This window comes from Pleurodeles waltl, chromosome 6 (assembly GCF_031143425.1).
Source record: "Pleurodeles waltl isolate 20211129_DDA chromosome 6, aPleWal1.hap1.20221129, whole genome shotgun sequence".
Classification (NCBI taxonomy): Eukaryota; Metazoa; Chordata; class Amphibia; order Caudata; family Salamandridae; genus Pleurodeles; species Pleurodeles waltl.
The window spans coordinates 953223348-953243649 of record NC_090445.1 but is presented as its reverse complement, the minus strand read 5'-3'; the positions used below and the strand labels follow the sequence as shown (position 1 = coordinate 953243649).

At 41.8% G+C, this 20302-nt stretch overlaps 1 protein-coding gene across 2 annotated transcripts in view; it reads right to left on the bottom strand.

The window, feature by feature from the left end:
* Positions 1 to 20302, bottom strand: part of ADGRA1 (adhesion G protein-coupled receptor A1) — an 869330-nt gene that overhangs the window by 334754 nt on the left and 514274 nt on the right. For both annotated transcript variants that reach the window (XM_069239771.1, XM_069239772.1), the window contains exon 5: positions 2025 to 2170. In XM_069239771.1, the coding sequence (XP_069095872.1) occupies positions 2025 to 2170 (146 nt within the window). The remainder of the gene's footprint in view (positions 1 to 2024; positions 2171 to 20302) is intronic.

The following is a 20302-nucleotide window of genomic DNA, read 5'->3' as shown; positions in this document are numbered from 1 at the left end:
AATAATGCCGCATAGAAACTATATTAATAGTGATTCTGCTTAAACGTGCACTTGAATTATGACCACGATGAGTGGCCAACAATGTTTACGCAAACTAATAATAACGAATAAAGTGTTTATGTTATGTTCAATTAAGCTTATATTAACATTCGCATTACTGAATCTGTATCGAAAATTCTCATAGGCCTTAAGTTAGCGTGAGCTGCAGATTACCTGCTCGGCTCTCATATTAAATGCATTTTTCTGTTTTTCAGTGTGCTGACTCACAAGGGGCCATGACCCCGCAATGTTCTTTTTCTTCAAGTTTGGAAGATGAATGTAACCATGTTAAATCCGTTCCCAGGCGCATCTTCGGTGCCCTGGAATAATTGTTATAATATATTGAAACAAGTGTAGATTAATGTAATGTACAAGGTCATTCAAACCGGGGAGGACAAAGAACTGCTGACCAAAAGATGTACAAAGAATTACCAAGAAATGAAGTAACGCCGGATGTGCCCCCTCTGAAGACGTCAATTATGAAGAGCAATCAAAAGCTTGTAAAACAATATGGGATGAAGATTTGGGATTACCTAATGTCAAATTTAATAGGTTAAAGATAGTGGGGTATAGCAAATGTCCAATAGAATTTTGGGGGAATGTACTACGAAAAAGGGATAAAAACCCATGTCACAGAGAGGTCAGTAGAGCGAGTTAGGGAATGCTATTGATTTTATCCAGAAACTTTATCACTCTGATTGGTGACTTGAGACTTATTGAAACCATCCTTACCCATAGACTGCCCATTTACACTTTTCCTCCTTATGAGGGAAGTGCCCCTTATGCCCCTTAGTTATGTCCTGACAGATGGCGAATTAACTGATGTCCTGAAGACGAAGACTGATCCTGTGCGCTGACCTAAACTTTGGAGGGTAATTATGACAATGCATTTATAATTTGTCTGTTTGCTTTACCTTTCTAGGTACCAACTGCTTGTTTTGACAGAGACCATAGCTAGATATTTTCCAAAGTGATGATTTAAATTGTTTTGTATGAAGCCCAACATGCGAATGCTAATTAGTGGTTAGGACAGGGGTTTACCAAAACTGACACAAATAGACAAATGACTTACATTGTGCTATGTTGAACTGACGCATATTTGACACTCTGCTATTCTTGATTTATGTTTACACCGTGTTATGTTCTGATGTTTGTGATTATCGCGTTAATTAAATCTTATCACAGCTGCCATATCGTGAATATGCTATTATGCTTCTTGGTTTTGAGACTAACTCATTTACTCGTAGATTGTAATCAATAGGGAATAAAATTCATAAAATTCTACTAAACTGGTGTGGTTATTCGTGACTGAAAGGTCCTGGTAGCGTCGTTGAACTGATTAATGACTCTGAAGAAAGTGAAATGGATTGTTGTGATAAATGTTGATGACATTATTGATATATTGATTGATATATTGATCAGCTATCTCGTCCTACGGTGTCTCTCAAATGGGTCAAAAGATTAATTGGCCTAAAATGAGTCCTAATGTGTAATAAATTAACATAAAGGGACGCGTTAGCACCACCAATCCATGAGTTTAAGAGTAACCACATACAACCCTCTGACCCTTTTCTACCCTGGAAAGGGCTACATATTTTCTCCTGTTAATGCCAGAAGCAAATTCCCTTCCTAAGTGAGAAAGGGAGCAGAGAACCACAAAACCTTGTTGGAGTGTAGTGGCTTTACTGGAGAAAAACACATGGCATTTCAGCAAGCATAACTGTACACAGCAGAATTACTTTGGAGAAAACAAAAGTGCATAGGGGTATCTATGAATGTTAATTAAAAACAGTTCTAAGATACACCTGTAAAGTTGTAAAATGGAACTGGATTCCACATATAACCTCGAAAAGATCTGTGAGCATCATTAAAGGAGGACCTTAAAATAGTTGATGAAGACAATGATTTTAGCTTTTATAATACCACATAATTCATAATACATCTACACCTTTACAAGTAGATTAATGTATACAGTGAGTCCATACCTTAGCATTGGTTGCTTTGGGTAATGTGGCGGTTCATTGCTCTGGATTGGTTGTGGCTTTTTTGTCACTTGCTTATAAATGTTTCTTGCTGTCACCCAAAGCCACAACATGGTTGATAGCGTGGAGTAATGTAATACTATGCCCACCTGAAAGACAAAAAAGTGTTTAGGAAAAACAAATATTCAAACCGAAGAGCATTGGAGATAACTTAGACAATACTTCTACATTGAACGTGAAATGGCATGCTTGGCCATACCCTTCCCTCCTGACCCTGTTTACTGTACTTTGCAGCTTCCATATGTGCATCGTTTCTGAAAGCAGAAAGCAAAAAGTGCTAGAAAGCGCTAGAAGTCCTGAATGGCATCTAACCACAATCAATTAATATACCTAGATATACTAATGTAGGGTCCAAAATCAACACGATTGGGTGATTAAAGGACTTACTTCATTTAACTCTCATCTCTTCTTTCAAAAATGTGTCTTATCGCTTCCCTTTTAACTGTTGATGGCACAAGGAAGCCAATTGCAGCAGAAAGCAAGCTCATATTTTTCGGTCTGGACTGGCCTCAGGTCACCAACTAAAATGCCCAGTAGCCTTTTCCCGAAGATGGCTGAATTTCTGGCTAGTTGATAACTGAGTAGCCTCCCTCGTTTGTAGTGCAAGGGTATGATTTGGTTGGCGTAAGTTACACCAGACATCCAAAATCAGGAAATAGGAAAATGCATTGTGTACATGACCCACAAGTACATGACTAAAATGTAACAATATTTAAAAAGGATATTGGATGCTGAGTAGTCTCTAATACAGTACTGCATATATTCAAATATCTAAGGCTCTCTGGAATATCATACTTATTTATCAAAAGATGATCCCAAGTCACAAAAGTAGTTTTAAATTATAAATGAATACACAGGGATGCAATTTGTGACTCTGCATACGCACACATTTTCATCAGACCCAAGTTTAAATTATGCATTTCATATTCTGTGTGCTCAACAGTATAATATTTACAGCTAGACACAATTTATGCACAGTTCTCGTTTCGTTTCTGCTAAACATATTTGTATTTGCATGCCCTTGACAATTTCTGTTATCCCCCCTCAGGAACATGCAGTTCTTCGCCTCCGTGAGAGTAATTAACACATACTGCTGTACTTTGCACACATGTATATCACACAGGCCTAATTTACAACTTTTCCTGGCATAATTTACACCACAGAAAAAAAATCTGTTATTTTGATCTGGGCTAGCTGAACACCAACAAAGGCCTACTTCAAATAGCATTTGCCTCCTATAACTACACTCCATTCCAAATGCAGAAGTGCGGAGTCCAAATACAAAATTGCATACAGTAACATAACATTAACAAGCATTGGGAAATGCATTGGGTTTAGCCTATGGGATTAATATTAAGTCGAGGTTTTCCTGCAGTTTCAAAAAAAAATGTGCTTCTTATTGCGAAAAGGGTCTAATTTCTTATATTTATCACTGTCCATAGACTTTTTTTTTTTTTTTTTTTTGTGAAAAAGTGTTGCTCCTAAGTGTCACACATTTGGCAGTTGAATGTCACCCATATGTTCAGTGTAATCATGGAAATGCCACACATAAGCAACCCTAAATTTTGGCAGTCATGTAACAGAGTGAGGAAATGCATCCATAGTCAATACCAAATAAGCTCTCATACATATAAAAACAGTTGCAGTGTCCCAAACTCACCACTAGATGTCCCTTCAAAGATGCTGCAGTTGCACTAACCCACCCATAGATGTCCCTTGTGAAAACTGCAAGGGAAACCCTTTGCAGCTAGGTGTCCCTTCTGGATTAGTAAAGCACGCTGCAATATCATTGCCGGTCCATAAATGGAGAGTTAAGTGTCACACAGCAGCCACAAATTACTTCCCTTGGGAAGCACAAAGCCCCTAGAGAAAAGAAAGTATTATAATTCACACCGGAAGCGAACAATGGTTCAAGTGCAGAAATAAGATGGCTGTGTTTTGTCAGTAAGAAGCGACCAACAAACTCAAGCTTGTCAAGCCAGCAGCGTGAGTGTAGACTGCAACCTCCAGATTTCAGAAAAGTAAATGATAAAATGAAAGTAAGTTTAATGAGTGACACTGTATCAGTGAACGCCATGATGCTGGATGGTACAGGGCAGCAGCGACGTCCACCAGGCAATGCTGTGGTCCAGGAGAGGACTTGAGTCACATGGCATTCATGGCCCCGGGCTGCACTGTATTGAAAAGAAGTTACAAAACCAAAGTAGATGAACACAGTACTTGGGCCTTGGGACACTGATAAGAGCAAACATAGGAGGAACAAGCATTGGTAAATGTAAGAAATAGTGCTGAAGCCAAGAGAAATGGATCAACGGCAAGTGGCAAGCACAGGAGTCAACGAAAAGCCAGGGTGTGGGACGTAAGCCCCTTTTAAGATTTATATTAAATACAATGGATTCACACACATTGAGCAAGTGCTGTGCAGGCAAAACCTAAAAGTAGCCAAAGACCTGACTAAAAATCCTGAAATTACAAGCCCACTGTTAACATTTGGAATTTGGGAGCTGGTTAAAGGCATACTTTGTATCTTGCCAGCCTGCATGTGGATGGCAGTTGTGTTTTCAAGGCTCTCTTAAGCAAGTGGCCCTTAGGGAACCTTTCCAACTGGAAAGGATGAAATGCTTTGATGTGAGTCGTGGATTTATGCCCAATCTACATTTGAAAGATTTTCTGATCATCCTGATTCACTAAAGGACTGTGTTAGAAATTGGGTTTTTGGTTGGCAGTCAGGTTGCCCTCTGTCCAAGCAAGAACCCTCACTCTAGTCAGGGTAAGTCACACACAATCCAAAATCAGCCTGTGCCCACCCTCTGGTAGCTTGGCACGAGCAGTCAGGCTTAACTTAGAAGGCAATGTGTAAAGCATTTGTGCAATAAATCATATAATACCATAATATACCACCACAAAAATACACCACACAGTGTTTAGAAAAATATAAAATATTTATCTGGGTATTTGCAGGTCAAAACGATCAAAGTTGCAATATGAATTTGTAAAGATATCACTGAAAAGTGATATAAAGTGTCTTAAGTCTTTAAAAAGCAAACAAAGTCTCTTTCAAGCACAAAGTACCTGGTTTCTGGTGGAAAATCTCTGCAGAGGGCCGCAGAAGAGGAGATGCGTGGAAAAATGGTGTGTGCGTCGGTTACGCCCCTTCACACACGGACTTGCGTCATTATTTTTCACGCGGGGAGAGGTGCGTCGTTCTACGGGAGGAAAAATGGTGTGTGCGTCGGTTGCGCCCCTTCACACACGGACTTGCGTCGTTATTTTTCACTCGGGGAAGACGTGCGTCGTTTTCCGGCACGTGGACCGTCTCCTTCTATGTGTCGCGGGGATTACCAGATGTCCCGGGTCTGTGCGTGGATTCTCCTCCTTGTTTTCCGGCTGCACGTCGTTCCACGGGGCTGTGCGTCAAAGTTTCAATCTCACGGCAGGCGTTGCGTCGATTTCTCCTCTGGAAGTCTGTTGGCGTTGTCCTTGCGAGGCCGTGCGTCGAAGTTCCGGTCGTCCCGAAGGCGTCCCGTCGATGAGCGTCGGTGTGCGGTGTTTTTCTCGCCACGGAACAAGCTGTGCGTCGAAAATTTCGGCGCACGAAGCGTCCAAGTGAAAGAGAGAAGTCTTTTTGGTCCTGAGACTTCAGGGAACAGGAGGCAAGCTCTATCCAAGCCCTTGCAGAGCACTTTTACAGCCAGACAAGAGTTCAGCAAGGCAGCAGGCCAACAGCAAGGCAGCAGTCCTTTGTAGAAAAGCAGACAGGTGAGTCCTTTGAGCAGCCAGGCAGTTCTTCTTGGCAGGATGTAGTTTCTGGTTCAGGTTTCTTCTCCAGCAAGTGTCTGATGAGGTAGGGCAGAGGCCCTGTTTTATACTAAGTTGTGCCTTTGAAGTGGGGTGACTTCAAAGAGTGTCTAAGAAAGGCACCAGGCCCCCTTTCAGTTCAATCCTGTCTGCCAGAGTCCCAGTAGGGGTGTGGCAGTCCTTGGTGTGAGGGCAGGCCCTCCACCCTCCCAGCCCAGGAAGACCCATTCAAAATGCAGATGTATGCAAGTGAGGCTGAGTACCCTGTGTTTGGGGTGTGTCTGAGTAAATGCACAAGGAACTGTCAACTAAACCTAGCCAGATGTGGATTGAAGGGCACAGAAAGATTTAAGTGCAAAGAGATGCTCACTTTCTAAAAGTGGCATTTCTAGAATAGTAATATTAAATCCGACTTCACCAGTCAGCAGGATTTTGTATTACCATTCTGGCCATACTAAATATGACCTTCCTGCTCCTTTGAGATCAGCAGCTGCCATTTCAACAATGTATGAGGGCAGCCCCAATGTTAGCCTATAAAGGGAGCAGGCCTCACAGTAGTGTAAAAACGAATTTAGGAGTTTTACACTACCAGGACATATAACTACACAGGTACATGTCCAGCCTTTTACCCACACAGCGCCCTGCTCTAGGGGTTACCTAGGGCACAAATTAGGGGTGACTTATATGTAGAAAAAGGGGAGTTCTAGGCTTGGCAAGTACTTTTAAATGCCAAGTCGAAGTGGCAGTGAAACTGCACACACAGGCCTTGCAATGGCAGGCCTGAGACAAGGTTTAGGGGCTACTGAAGTGGGTGGCACAACCAGTGCTGCAAGCCCACAAGTAGCATTTAATCTACAGGCCCTAGGCACATATAGTGCACTCTACTAGGGACTTATAAGTAAATTAAATAGCCAATCATGGATAAACCAATCAATAGTACAATTTACACAGAGAGCATATGCACTTTGCCACTGGTTAGCAGTGGTAAAAGTGCCCAGAGGTCAAAAGCCAACAACAACAGGTCAGAAAAAGTAGGAGGAAGGAGGCAAAAAGTTTGGGGATGACCCTGTCAAAAAGCCAGGTACAACAGACTGATTATGAATTATGTGGTAAATTCAAGTTTTGAGATAAATATTGCAATGCTGCAGTTTTACCTTGACACATGTCACCAGTGAACCTGGTAGAAAATATTGGTGAAATGCCAAGCAAAGTACAGAACATGTGGATTGTTGTACTTTAAGCAACACATCCTTGTATTATGTATCATTCCCTGGACAATAACTCATAACACGGCATAATTACTGTACTTGGAGAATGCCTCACCCAGAGATAGTTGCATTTAAAGGGTGAGTTAGATACCTGCAAGCTTTACATGACTTGTAATCAGTCCCAAAAAATCTTCTGGCTCAGTTGCATTATTATGATCTGCTGTTGAATCCTTGGACCCACACCAGCACAGTAGAATTCATCCCATTCCCTTCAAAATCATACACTCGAAGAGGAAGAATAAAAACACATTACGTGGCAATTTCTGCATCCATGTAACTTGATAGCTGATAAGTACATACATTAATGCTTCATTTTGCACAGACATAAACATAAGCAACCAGTGCAAAAACTGTCAAAGCAAGTAGGTCTTTGCCTATTGGTTTTGACACTGTGTTTTTGGTGCTACTTGTATGCATCATGATGCTACAGCTGGCAACACAGAGGCATGTTTGAATTAATACAGGGGACAAGTCATTTTTTTCCATTTACAGTTTCTAAGTGTCAGACGACCATCTTTGAGAACTACATTTTTAAAAAAGCACTTCGTTCATATGCAAAATAGCAGTTTGGCAGCGGATTAAAGCTCTGAGATCCTCCAAAAGTGTTGTTGTTTTTTTTTTAATTAAACAATAACTCGACTGGGAGGGACGAGGAGACAACGATAAAGCGGGTGGGGTGGTTAAAAACTGAACTTTGCTGAGCGACAGAAGTAATCGGAGGAGCATTTAGAGACACAAAAGGAATAGGGGCGGAAGAGCAATAAAGGAACTTGCCAAGGGTATTTAAAAACGGGAAAGTGCATAAAGGGATGAATGAGGAAGAAAAGGGAAAGCTTAGGATGGGATCAACAAGGAAACACGAGAAGCCCGAAGAGTGGGGATTTGAAAGGGTAGCTGTGGGTGAGGGCGAGAACAAGAAAACAACTGCGCTTTTTTTGAGTGCCTAAAGAAAGGAAAAAAGGAGTCTTCTGACTGTAAACAGTGGAAGGAGAAAGTCACCAAACCAAAAAGATGACAAAGACGAGGAGCTCAAAGGGATGGTTAATTACATGAAAGAAATGAAAGCTTTCAATTAGTAAGCAAGCAAATTGGATTGGCATGAGAGCCAAAGAGTGGTAAGTAAACAGCCGACTCAAAGCCCACTTTAAGCATTGGCCCACAACAGGTCTTCAACAACACACAGCTAGAAGATACCTGATATATTTTATCACTCATTTAATGCAAATATCTCTTCGAAGCTGGTGCACAATTGCTGATCACCAGTGCTAAATTGCCTATCACTGGTGCAATGTGTGTGTTCTGCCCTCTACTCATAGCTACAATACATTCTTACCGCGTTTAGGAAGTAATTTTCATAAATTATAAATGGATTTTTCAAAGGTTAACATTGCCTCTTTCATAAAGATCTGTTCATATGAAGGTTATGTAACCATCCAGCATAAAACAGCTGCAGTGAAAGAAAATAAACATGGGCCTATTTGAATAGCATGCTCGACAATAAACACATTGAAACTGTACACAAGATGAACTTTAAATGTAATATTTTCTGTAAGCTTTGGCAGTAGATCAAGTCCTCAATGGCCAATAATAACTAATGCAAATTAGCAGTGCAGGTTCACCCAATGTCACAGCTTCGTGTCTTTTAACATTATGTTATTAGCTGTGCTTATAACATGAGTTCATATCTCTGTGGCCTCTCAATTTTGGAAAGTTAAGCATGCCCGCTGAGCTAGTTCGCATAAATTTAATCGCACTGCATTAGCATTAGCTAAATAAAAAAATAAAACAAACACACGTTTTTACATCCAGTAATCAGCATTGATATGCTGTTCATTTAAGGGGACACGCATATGCCAATGGCGATGAGATGTTCACATCTGTAGCACATTAATATTCATTACCATGGAAACCGTAATTGCAATATTATCGAATCCGCGAAGCTGCATAATGAAAGCTAAGTATTTATTTTGTATCTGGGAGCCGCCTTTTGATGCCATCAGAAGAGGTTATCTGTGAAGCAATAACCTGGCATTCGGCAGTGGCGAGAGAAATACTGCAATAATTGGAACACAGCAAAATATTTGGGAGCACAGGCATGCCCAAACTCTCTTGATCCTAATTCGCTTTAATGATGCATTTAGACCGAGTGGAATCTATGCACAGACCGAAAATACGATGGATTAATTGGAGGGCGGGGAGGTAGGTCGGGAGTCAGGGTGACAGATTTGAAGATGACGAATTGTAGGGTTTTAGTCCATGCTGATAAGCATGCTCTGTGGGAAGGAGCGTTTCTTGCAGGCCCCCGCAGTACATTAGACAGAGACGGTTAAATAGGTGCAGCAGCCGCTCATCGATGTGAGGAGATCCGAAGTGACAAGATTCAACAATTTGGACCCAGAGCTCGCCCAGGCCTCCAAATGTGTGGCTAGCATTGGCACAAACCGCTGAATAAACGCTAGAAGCACATTTGTTCTCACGCTCTGGGTGTACGTGTTGAACCGGAGGAATAGTGCTTGAATGCCAGATGCATTCGACACAGACAAGAGAGGTGCGATTGTACGCCGAGGCCTTGTCATCTGCTCGAGAATTGTACAGTCGGTGGAAATTTAATTAAAGCGGGTCTAATGGAAAACTGAACTTGAAATGCAACTCATTCGCAAAGCAATTCGGGGAAAATGCGCACGTTTTGGTTAGCAGATAGAAAACACTCAATAACACACCCTGCTGGTATTCCCGGAGACATGTTGTCGCAGGGGCAATAACTTGAATTTTATGGAGACTCTAAATGCAGTAAAATATTCATAACCGCCGCTGCGATGCACTCTCTAAGCAGCAGCGAAGTAGCTATATAAGAACAAATTCTCACAAACCACGCTATCCAGCTGTCCCTGTCATATACACTTCTCTTTATTTTGCAATGAATTCCCTAAGGGCGAAAAAACCTTTCTATTTGCTTACTGGCATAAACCCATAAAATACACCGTCAAAGAAAGGGGACAGTGTACTTTTCTATATAGTGCTTTAAAATGTATCGCGATAGTGGTGTGAGAATTGAAATTCAGATTTATGTATGAACACCTCTGATGAAGTCTATTAGTTCCATTGAAATACAAAGGCTTTGAATATTAATAAAAGTTGATCTTGCTTCACGATTTCAGTCATCATAAGCCCATTTATATTTAGATCTCGCCTACGAACACATTTTAGTTGTCTGTCGTAAAAAGGCCTCATGTGGACCATTAAAACATCTTACAATGGGCTAAAGGGCAGCTCGTTTTCTTGTTACCCTCATTTGCTTGCTTCATATTCAATGGTTTGCCTTCATCTTCTTGTATTTGACCATCCTGTGAAATATCATGTCTTTGCCATTCTTTTGAATGGGTGACTTAAATCCTCCCACTGCTCATTTTCAGGCATGTACTTATGTTCTTTTTCATTTAACAGTGCATGTGTTTCATGCTCACTCGCTCTTGTGCAGCTTCTGCTCTCAAATACTGCCCATGTATCCCCCCCAACCCTCAGCTCGAGCATTCCTCACATCATTTTTTGAAAAATGTAGATTTTGATTTTTTCTCACATGCCTCAGGCGCCTCCATTGCGCCATGCCTACTCCCTGTTGCTCACCCACATTGTCTATTATCACACTAACTACCACTGTTCCCCGCCACTCACTTCGTGCTCATCAAAACACGTTTTTTTTCCGATTTACATTTTTTGGGTGGGTCAGAAGCTGTCATTTGCTGCTGAGCCACCCTGTTAAAAAAATTAATGTCATGCATGTTTAAATTATTTTATTATCTACTTCTCCAAGTGGTGCCCACAATCTTTGTATAGTAATTAATAAAAAAACGAAACTGCAGTTATGTTATGCAGTTTGTTTACATGCTTGGTGACGAAAGTGCAGACATTCGCTATCAATCTGTGTGTGTATACCTCATTGAGCTATTTTTTTCAGTCCTGCACTGCACCAGCTAAACATTTTGTCTGTTTTGCCGATTCTTCACAGAATCCTTAGAAGCACTGCCGAAGCCAATAGGTTGAAAAGACACGACTGATTGGTTGGGTCAATGCTTGATAGTTTTGACATTTTTACTGCTGCTTACGGCATTTATATACTGAACTCTAATGAAGGTGCGTGCAGTCAAAGTCTTGCTTATCGAATGTAGTATTGCTTCTGCACAGTGACATCCAGTGCTATCATTGATGCACCGTTTACAAAGAAATCCAGTCTCTGCAGAAATCATTGGAATCAGTGCCTTGCTTGACAAATATTCAGCAAGTCATATATCACTTGCACATCACATCGCATAGCAAGCTATTGCATGGGATCGTTTGAGCCTACATTTTAAAGCAAGCACTGTCAATGGAAATATTTATGATGGAACATGGTGAATGAATTGAAGTGAAATTGTTTCATAGGACACTCTAAGACAAGTGGCTCAGGCACCATATGCTGGACCTATATATCAGAGGCTCATGAGGAGGATACAAGAGGCATGTAGCTATTGCCGGATGGGTTACTGTATCCTTCCTCACTAGTTCTCCTTCAAACAAGCAGATTATGCAAATCCACTTATGCCATGATGGAATTTGATTGAACAGCCGTTGGTTGTGCTGAGACCGGAGTCAGTGTAGCTGGGGATACATTTTACACACTGCAGCCTTGAATCGTGAGGCAGAAGGTTCTTGAACACTGGGTTTAGCTGACAACGAAGTAACTTACATTTCAAAGAGTAAAACTGTGCCAGTCAACTCTACCATACCATGAGTGGATGACACTTTGGATTGTTTGATTGGAAATGAACTGCTTTCTGTCTCCGATCATCCAAGTCTATTTATCAGATCCTGATGACTCTGACAGAGTCCGCCTTTATCTACGTTGAGAATTCCACAAATTAAACTGAATGCCCCTGTGGATAACTGGAGCCTTTGCCATGTTCCAATACATGATGGCGCGGGTAAGGGGGGACGTGAATCTCTTGGTAGTGCCACTATGTCAAGACAACATCATGGCATTCAGCCCAACTCTAGGCATGCATAATGGATGTTTGATGAAAGGTCTTAATCACCTGAGCCCCCAAACCCCTAACGTATCAGTGAAGACATGTCTATTTCATAAGAACAGTATTGTATATACTGGAAACGTCCTGTCAATAGATTGCTGATTACCATTTTAAAATGGAAAAACTGTCAGGGAAGAACACTGAGACTGACACTGACACTGGAAGAAGCACAGAACTTGATGTGAAAGAAAGTCATCCTTTTTCCCTGATCACCCCCATTTTTGACTGAATTTGGTGGTTTCTGACACTAAAAGTGCCATGTCTTCTAAAGCTATATGGTAATCGGTATCCTTCGAATTGGCAAAGACAACCTGCCTGTAAGTCCCTAGTATATGGTAGGGCATATAGATTTAGAGACCCCAGTTAAGCGTGTACTGCTGTGGTGTTTGGTGTCATTTTAAAGCCAAGCCTGCCTGGCAGGCTGGTTTTTAAATACAACTGTGTTGAAAGTCAACTTTGGAGATAAAAGTACTTCCAAAGTCCAAACACGACCTTTTTAGTATGTGTTAGGCACCCCTAATGTCTACCCTAGGTGCTCCAAGGGTAGGGTGCATTGTTACAAAAAGCAGGGTCAACATAAACAATATTTTATATGCCCTGGTGAGAAAAAACAGCCAAAGTCGTTTTTTTCCCTATTGAAGTGCTGCTAGTCCCATAGACTAACATGGGAAGGCTTTATTAAACTTAATACATTCTAACTTTGGATTGGAGCTAGCTAGACATATCATTCAAAGTATCAAAATAATGGTTACAATAAATCTGACACCTTGCTAATGTTGGATTTATTATCAACATTACAGGAAAGTAGTTTTAGAATTTACTATCCTGAAGTTAACTAAAGCAACCCTGTAACATCGTCTTCTGATTAGCCAGTATTTTACAGTCTGAGCCAAGCTGATAACTGCATAGGTATGAAGTGGCTTGGGGCTGAAACAATACAGACATTTGGTGGGGGGAGATTTGCTTCCTGGATAATCCAGGGAGAGGAATGGGGCTGGGGAGAGAAGCTGGACTTCAAAGGCAGGAGAACAGGTGTCATGGGACACAGGCCAGCCCCCACTTCCTTGATCTCCGGCCAAATGGCAGACCCCTAATTAGATTAGGAGAGGGGCTGAAAGGGGAGTGTAGTCAGTTGTTAGCCACACGGCTGGGTTGGGTTACACAGACACACTCGCCAAGGATAGAATTTCTCCATTTTTATTTTTAGGAGAACAGTGTATTCTAGGTCAAAAATAGGTCAAAATTGACAAGAAGTGGCCATAGCAGAGGGACATTACTCCATTGGTTGGGGTTTTCCCCATGTTCCCAGCCTAGAAGAAAGATACATTTGGGAGAGCTGTAGAAGCTTCTTAGATCACTGCCTTGAACATCAGAAGAAGAAAAACTGCTTGACCTCTGGACTGCACCACAAGAGGCTTGCACTCAGACAGAGTGCATCTGTGGCACCCTCAAGGCTCCACAAAGGAAGGCCTGTGTCTGACTCAAAGGAAAATTAGTGGACTTCCTGAGCAGCAACGGGTACAAAAGTGCTGGAAGAAATCACCTGCAGCAGAGAGCGGACTACCCCAGCTGACAAGCTAAAACTGGATTTTCCTGGAGTGCATAGGTGCATTGTGGGAGATTGAGTCCTAGCCCCCAAGAGACCATCCAGAGACCCTGGACCCTTGGGCTGAGTTAGTGGACCACCATTCTCCCTTATGGAAACAAGAAGCTACAAGACCTGTAAAGAAAGAAACTTTCTGCAAAGTTTTGTAGAAAAGCCCCAACAGCAGATGGGCTCAACTTCAAGAGTCAAGCCACCAATGTCGAATCATGAATCAACCTGACCAAACTAGTTTGTCCTGCTCAAAGCTCTGGAGCACCTCACCATCGAAGTCAAGGCTAAAGACTTCCAGAGGCTCACTGAGGCATTGCGCTGCAGCAGGCAGACATCATCAAAGCAATCTCCAGGTCTGAGGAACCCGAAGACTCGATGTTGAGATAGTCCATCACAGTCGGCCTAAGATTTTGACTTTGTCACGGTCCAACATGACCAGATTCTCACAAGTGGTGTTTTCTGCTTATTTTGGCACTAGAATGCCCAATTTTTAATTTAATCTCTGAAAATTAATATCTCCAGTTCCCTACATTGGATTTTTTTCAGTCGTGCTGTCATTTTAAAGATAAAAATATTCTGTATTTTTTATAAATTGGTGTTGGATGTTTACTGTGTTGTGTCTTTTACTTATATACTGTTTAGGTGATGTTAAATACTTTAAACATACCTGTCTCCTAAGTTTAGCCTGACCACTCACTTGCTAAGCTACCAAGGGCTGAGCAAGGAGTCATTTATTGAGGCTTTTGTGGTGTTATTACTAGCCAAGGGTGAATACCACCACCTATTTATAATCCACTTTACTACATGATGCAACTGTGTAATTATTTTTTAACATTATTATTTCACAGATTTTGCCATAACAAATATCACATAATAAACTTCATCAATGGATCCCACTATATAGATGTTAGCTGACAGTGGTGAAAAATTTCATCATTTTACCACAAAGTACATAATAAAGTTTGTAGAAGAAAAACAGCTCAGTGGTAGAGACCTGTTGCACTTGTCCCTTTCTGCAGGATGGACCCCAAACATTTTGCCTTTACCCTCCTGTTTTCTAAACCTGTGTTTGTTGGCTTTTAGGACTCATTGGACTTTACCACTGCTAACCAATGCTGAAGTGCTTGTGCTCTTTTATCTAAACATGGTAACATTGGATTAAACCCAATTGGAACATTTCATTTACTTATATGTTTCTAGAAAAGTGATACACAATGTACCCAGGGCCTGTAGATTAAATGCTATTAGTGGGCCTGCAGCACCACTTGTGCCACCCACTTAAGTAACCTTTTAAACATATCTTAGGCCTGTCATTGCAGCCTGTGTGTGTAGTTTTAAACTGCCATTTTGACCTGGAAAAATAAACCTTTTGCCTGGCCTAAGCATTTATTTCTGTACATATACAGTATGTCACGCCATGGGTAGGCCCTAAACAGCCCATTGCCAGTGTGCAGTGTGTTTAAGAAGATGGACATATACTTTTAAGTTTTACATGCCCTAGTAGGGACAAACTCTTAAATTCATTTTTAATTGCTGCAAGGCCTACCTCTCTCATAAGATAACATTGGGATTGCCTCTTTACATTTTATAAGGGATAACTTTCAGTTGGAAGCAGATAGAAATGTTGAGTTTTGTGACTAAACAATTGTAGTTTAAAACCCTTTTTAATGGTAAAGTCAGATTTGAAGCCACATTTCTGAAAATGCCACTTTTAGAAAGTTGGCATTTTTATGTTCCCAACTATTTGGTACATGCAGCCTGTATCGCGAGTCACCTGACTAGGAGTAACTGGCAGTTGGTCTTTGTGTAATGTTCGCATTATGTGGAACAAAGGGGGAATAGGAGTTTGCAGGACCCATTTGAGTGGGGGGGGGGAATAAGTTGTCACCTACCACACTTGCAGATCACAAAACCTCTGTCTGATCTCACTCACAAAGGGTTTAACACTAGTCACCTGTGACCCCAGGCAAGCTGGGGCTAAGGCTGGGTGGCAGCAAATTTCAAATACCTCTGGGGTGGAAACCTCCAGGACCTTACCCTGCTTCAAAGCTGACACCAAGTGCAATTATTGGACCCTCAGACCAAACTGTTCAGTACATCTCTGGACCTGTGGAAGACTCAGAAGGACTGCTGTGCTGCTCTGCAAGAAGGACTGCTTCTCTATTGCCCTGCTGCCCTGGTGCCTGGATACCCTGCTGCCTCAGTGAAAGGACTGGGTCTTCATCTTGACCCCAGGACCAGTAGAATAAATCTAAGGGTAATTGGTTGGCCTTTTGATCAGAGTTTCAGAGCCAGAAAAAGCTCTGACCATTTTGAACCCCGCAATTAAACTCTGCCTGCTGTGAGTCTTGCCCCTCAAGTGGTGCCACCCCAGTCCTTGACCCTTGGAAGTGGGAGTGAAGGGACTCTTCCTGCTGTGATCCTATGGTTGGAACCAATGCTGTATGATGCAGCTCCCGGCAGCTCTACTTAGGAATCGCCGCAGCGCTATGCATCTCAAATGCCAGACTTCGTATCACAGTCCAAAGTCTGCTCTGAACCACTGGTGCACGATGCATCATGGATGCAGGTCTTTGCATCATAAGCCCTTCGTCGATGGCATCCTTAATCACAATGCATTACTCCACTTCACAGACCTGCAGCTTCTACAGAACCACCTGTGTGCGATGCGTCTTCGATGCAGGACTTGGCATTGCAAGCCCCTCATCTACAGCATCATTAATGACAACACAGAACATCACATTGCAGCCTCACAGCTCCTTGGGACCTGCCACTGCATGACACTTCCTAGTATTTGTGGTACTTTGTTCAGCGGGCTTAACTTGATCCCAGTATCAGGTCTGCACTCTATTGAAGTCGGTTTTAACTTGTGACTTTGTTCTTGTCTGGCATGACCAGATGACTACAGTTAGTGCTTTGTGCTTATAGGCACTGTTTCAACTTAAAACATAAAAAATGCATATCTCTGGTTCCACTGATTGGAATTTTGTTGTTTTGGTCTCAAATAATGACTTACATTTTACTGTATTTTTCACTTTATTACTGTTTAAAGTGCTGTAAAATACATACATTACACATTGCCTCTAAATTGGGACTGGCTACTTTTGTACCACACTACCGGAGAGTTAAGCACAGGTTAATTTCGGGTTTGATTGTGTATGCTTGTGTTTCAGCCTGCTAGAGCTTCCCCCATCAACCAGTAAGCTGATTTCCTACAAAACCATTCCACATTTTTAGCAGAAGGTCAACAGAAACAACAGAACTGGCTTCTAGTGATACACACAGCACTAATATCACATTGCCAAACAACCAATTCAAGCTAATTGAAACACTTGCATGAATGAGTATGCAGACCAATGCAATTTACATCAAGTGAAACAAGAGAAAGGGCACTGTTTTTAATGGAAAAAAAGGTGCAGGTTTTAAATAAGGGAATAGGTTCACTTACTGGTGAACCAAAAGCATCCAAAGCATCCGATGAAAATACTAGCTACACTGGCTGGCAGCCTAAATAACCAAAAAGCATTAGGACAACATGCATGTAACCTAACAAACAAAACAGCACCAAAAAGGTTTATCCCACCTCTGCAGATCATAGTCTAGGAGGTGGAGAGAACACAGACCAAACCCTTAGCTGCTTTGGTTGCAACTAAATACTACAACATCAGCACTTTCACCGAGGCCTGCTGCATGAATAGAAAGGTATTGTCAATCTCACAGATCCCCCATTTCTGGTAAAAACTGGAATGAATAAAGAGGTACTGTCGAAAAAAACCTCCTCTTCTGGCAGATATTCTTGGTTGATTTCAAGTAGTCTGTAACTCCGCCCGGAATTCATAAAACTGTACATACAATAAGAGCATTAAAGTTAATAAAGAGCATGCACATTAACCATCACTTTGTATGGCTTTACAAATAAGAACATAGAGATTAATAATGAGCACATACAGTAACCTCTCATCATATGGATAAGCAGAAGGATCTGCGTTCCTACAACTACACCCAGAAATGACATAACAGGAGGGTGAGGGGAGGAGATTGGCAACATATTCAGCTGCTTCACTCCCCAAGTTCGTCCCCAGAAGGGAGAGGAATTAAGGGGTGCAGACATAGGAATGCGGAGCTACGATGTTGCCCCTTGACTGTGTATCCTTGCATGATACACGAGTAGCCACATTTACATTACATTATTTATGTAGATTCCAGCAGTTACATAAGGGTAAGGAGGAAAGAGAGCACAAATAGCCATATCCTGCTCATATCTTGGAGTATCCAGCTATGGACTGAACCGTATGTGAGGTATTCTAATCCGATGCCCTCGGTGACAAATTCACTGTGGGAAAATAATGTTTTAGCGTATGTACTGAAAAAGGAAAGCTCAATGTAGGAGCGCTCAGATGTTTGAGGGAGTTGCCTCTGGATTACTTCGAGGTGCACTACTACTGTGCGTGAAGATTTAACATTTAGTCGACGTCTTCTCTATGTGACAAAATACAAACATTTAAATAAGACAATACGTTTGTGTCCCATTTCAAAGGTAATACATCATACCAAGAAATATGGGAAGTGTGAATATCTTACTCCTTTAGAGTATCTATGATACTTTTTGCAATGCTAAAACTACCAAGGTTTCTGAATTTCTTATAAATTAAAACGCATTAGAAGTGTTACTGACAAAACAAAACAATTTTCAAGTGAAGTATCAATATTCGAATGAATTTCTTGAGAGACTAAAACAAATTCATATCATAAATAATGTTGGCGAGACTTAAATTCACCTCAGCCACTGCTAATTACCCATTTTGCACACAATGCCACCTTAGTTTGGAATCAAGGATGTGCAAATAATTCTTGACCCTGCTCCCATCGGAACAGTCCAGCTCGAACTTGTAGGAAAATGTATCCATGAACACAAACAACCTACAACCAGTGTCACCCTCATTAGTGCTCATCAGCCAGGTATAACTTACTTCCAGTAGCTTACTGTACATGGGAACCACGTTTGTCAAACCTGTCCCACTTAGTCGTTACAATGAAGTATACAAAAAAGTAATGGATGGAATACTTGAATTAATTTCAGTTACTTGTAATTACTAGAGGCTCCCTCCAGTCCTTCATTATTTTGCACACAACGCCACCTCACTTTGGAACCAACCATATGCAAATAAGACCTGACCTTGCTAGAACCAGAACTTCAGTTTAAACAACTTCATAGCATAATGAATAATACTGTTTACATGGAAAGCCAACATAGAATGGTGACCGTTTGCAAGGGTACTAATATCAAAGCAACAGTGGAATACAATGCTATATTCCCCCTGATGCAAATAAACATTTGAGCATTCAAAATGCACTTCAACCGATGCAAAAAAGATTTCACTGTCCCAAACTCACTTCAGATATGGATGCAGATTTATCACAATCCTAAACTGCTTAACTGATAAAAAACATATGCATGTTGACTGATTACATGGAACGTATTTGGAGCAATGAGCCTCAATACATCAGGCGCGGCCTGTCCTTTAGGGCAGAGGGGCCACCCCCCCACCTTTTGCCCCTAATGAAGAGTGTCTATCAGGCTGAACAAAAGTCAGCCTGTCAGACACTCTTCATTTTCAGCTCAGACAGCCAGGAGTGAGACATGCGCGATTTGCGCAGACTCCTCGCTGCCTGAGCTGAACTTTGCTGGGCTGAGGAGGTCACAGCTCCTATGGGCGTGACCTCCTCGGCTCAGCAAAGGTGCCTTGAGGCCCTCCCAGGATGACAAGGAAAGTGTCACCCATTGACTTCGACCTGGGCACTTCAGGTTTAAGCTCTGAAGCGCCCAGAGCGAGTGTCAATCAGTGACACTTCGTCACTTAGTGTGGTGGGGTCAGCAGTCTCACTGACCCCATCCCACTCTGTGACAAGGCTGGGACTGCTAAGGTCAGCCAATGATGGAAGGCAGCAGTCCCAACCCTCCTGGGACCTCGAGGCTGAAGCTAAGTGTGAGTGTATGTGTTTGTGTGTGTGATGTTTTAAAATGAATGTTTGGTGCGTGCGTGCATGTTTGAATGTTATGAGTGCTGTTAATGGATGTGCGTGCATGTGTGTGTGAAAGAATGTGTGTGTAAACTTTTAAAACTAATGTTTGGTACATGCATGCCTGTTTGATTGTTATGAGTGTTGCTAATGGATGTGCGTGCGTGCGTGCGTGTCTGTGTGTGAAAGAGTGAGTGTGTGTGTTCTCCCCGCCCGCCCACCCCTTCCTAAAGCTGCCGGCCGCCACTGCAATACATGGCCAGAATGCACTTTCCTTCTCATGAATGACTGGGACATGTATAAAACTTTTGTTTTTGGATGTCCCTTTACCTGAAATGCTAAGGTCTTTTCATCTGGAGACCACAACGTTTCAATTGCTGCCAGATGCATGTGAGAAAAATCTTTCTTCCGTTATAGATGGGGAGTGCATGTAAATTTGGGTCTGGTGTCACATTTCATTTCCAGATGTGACAA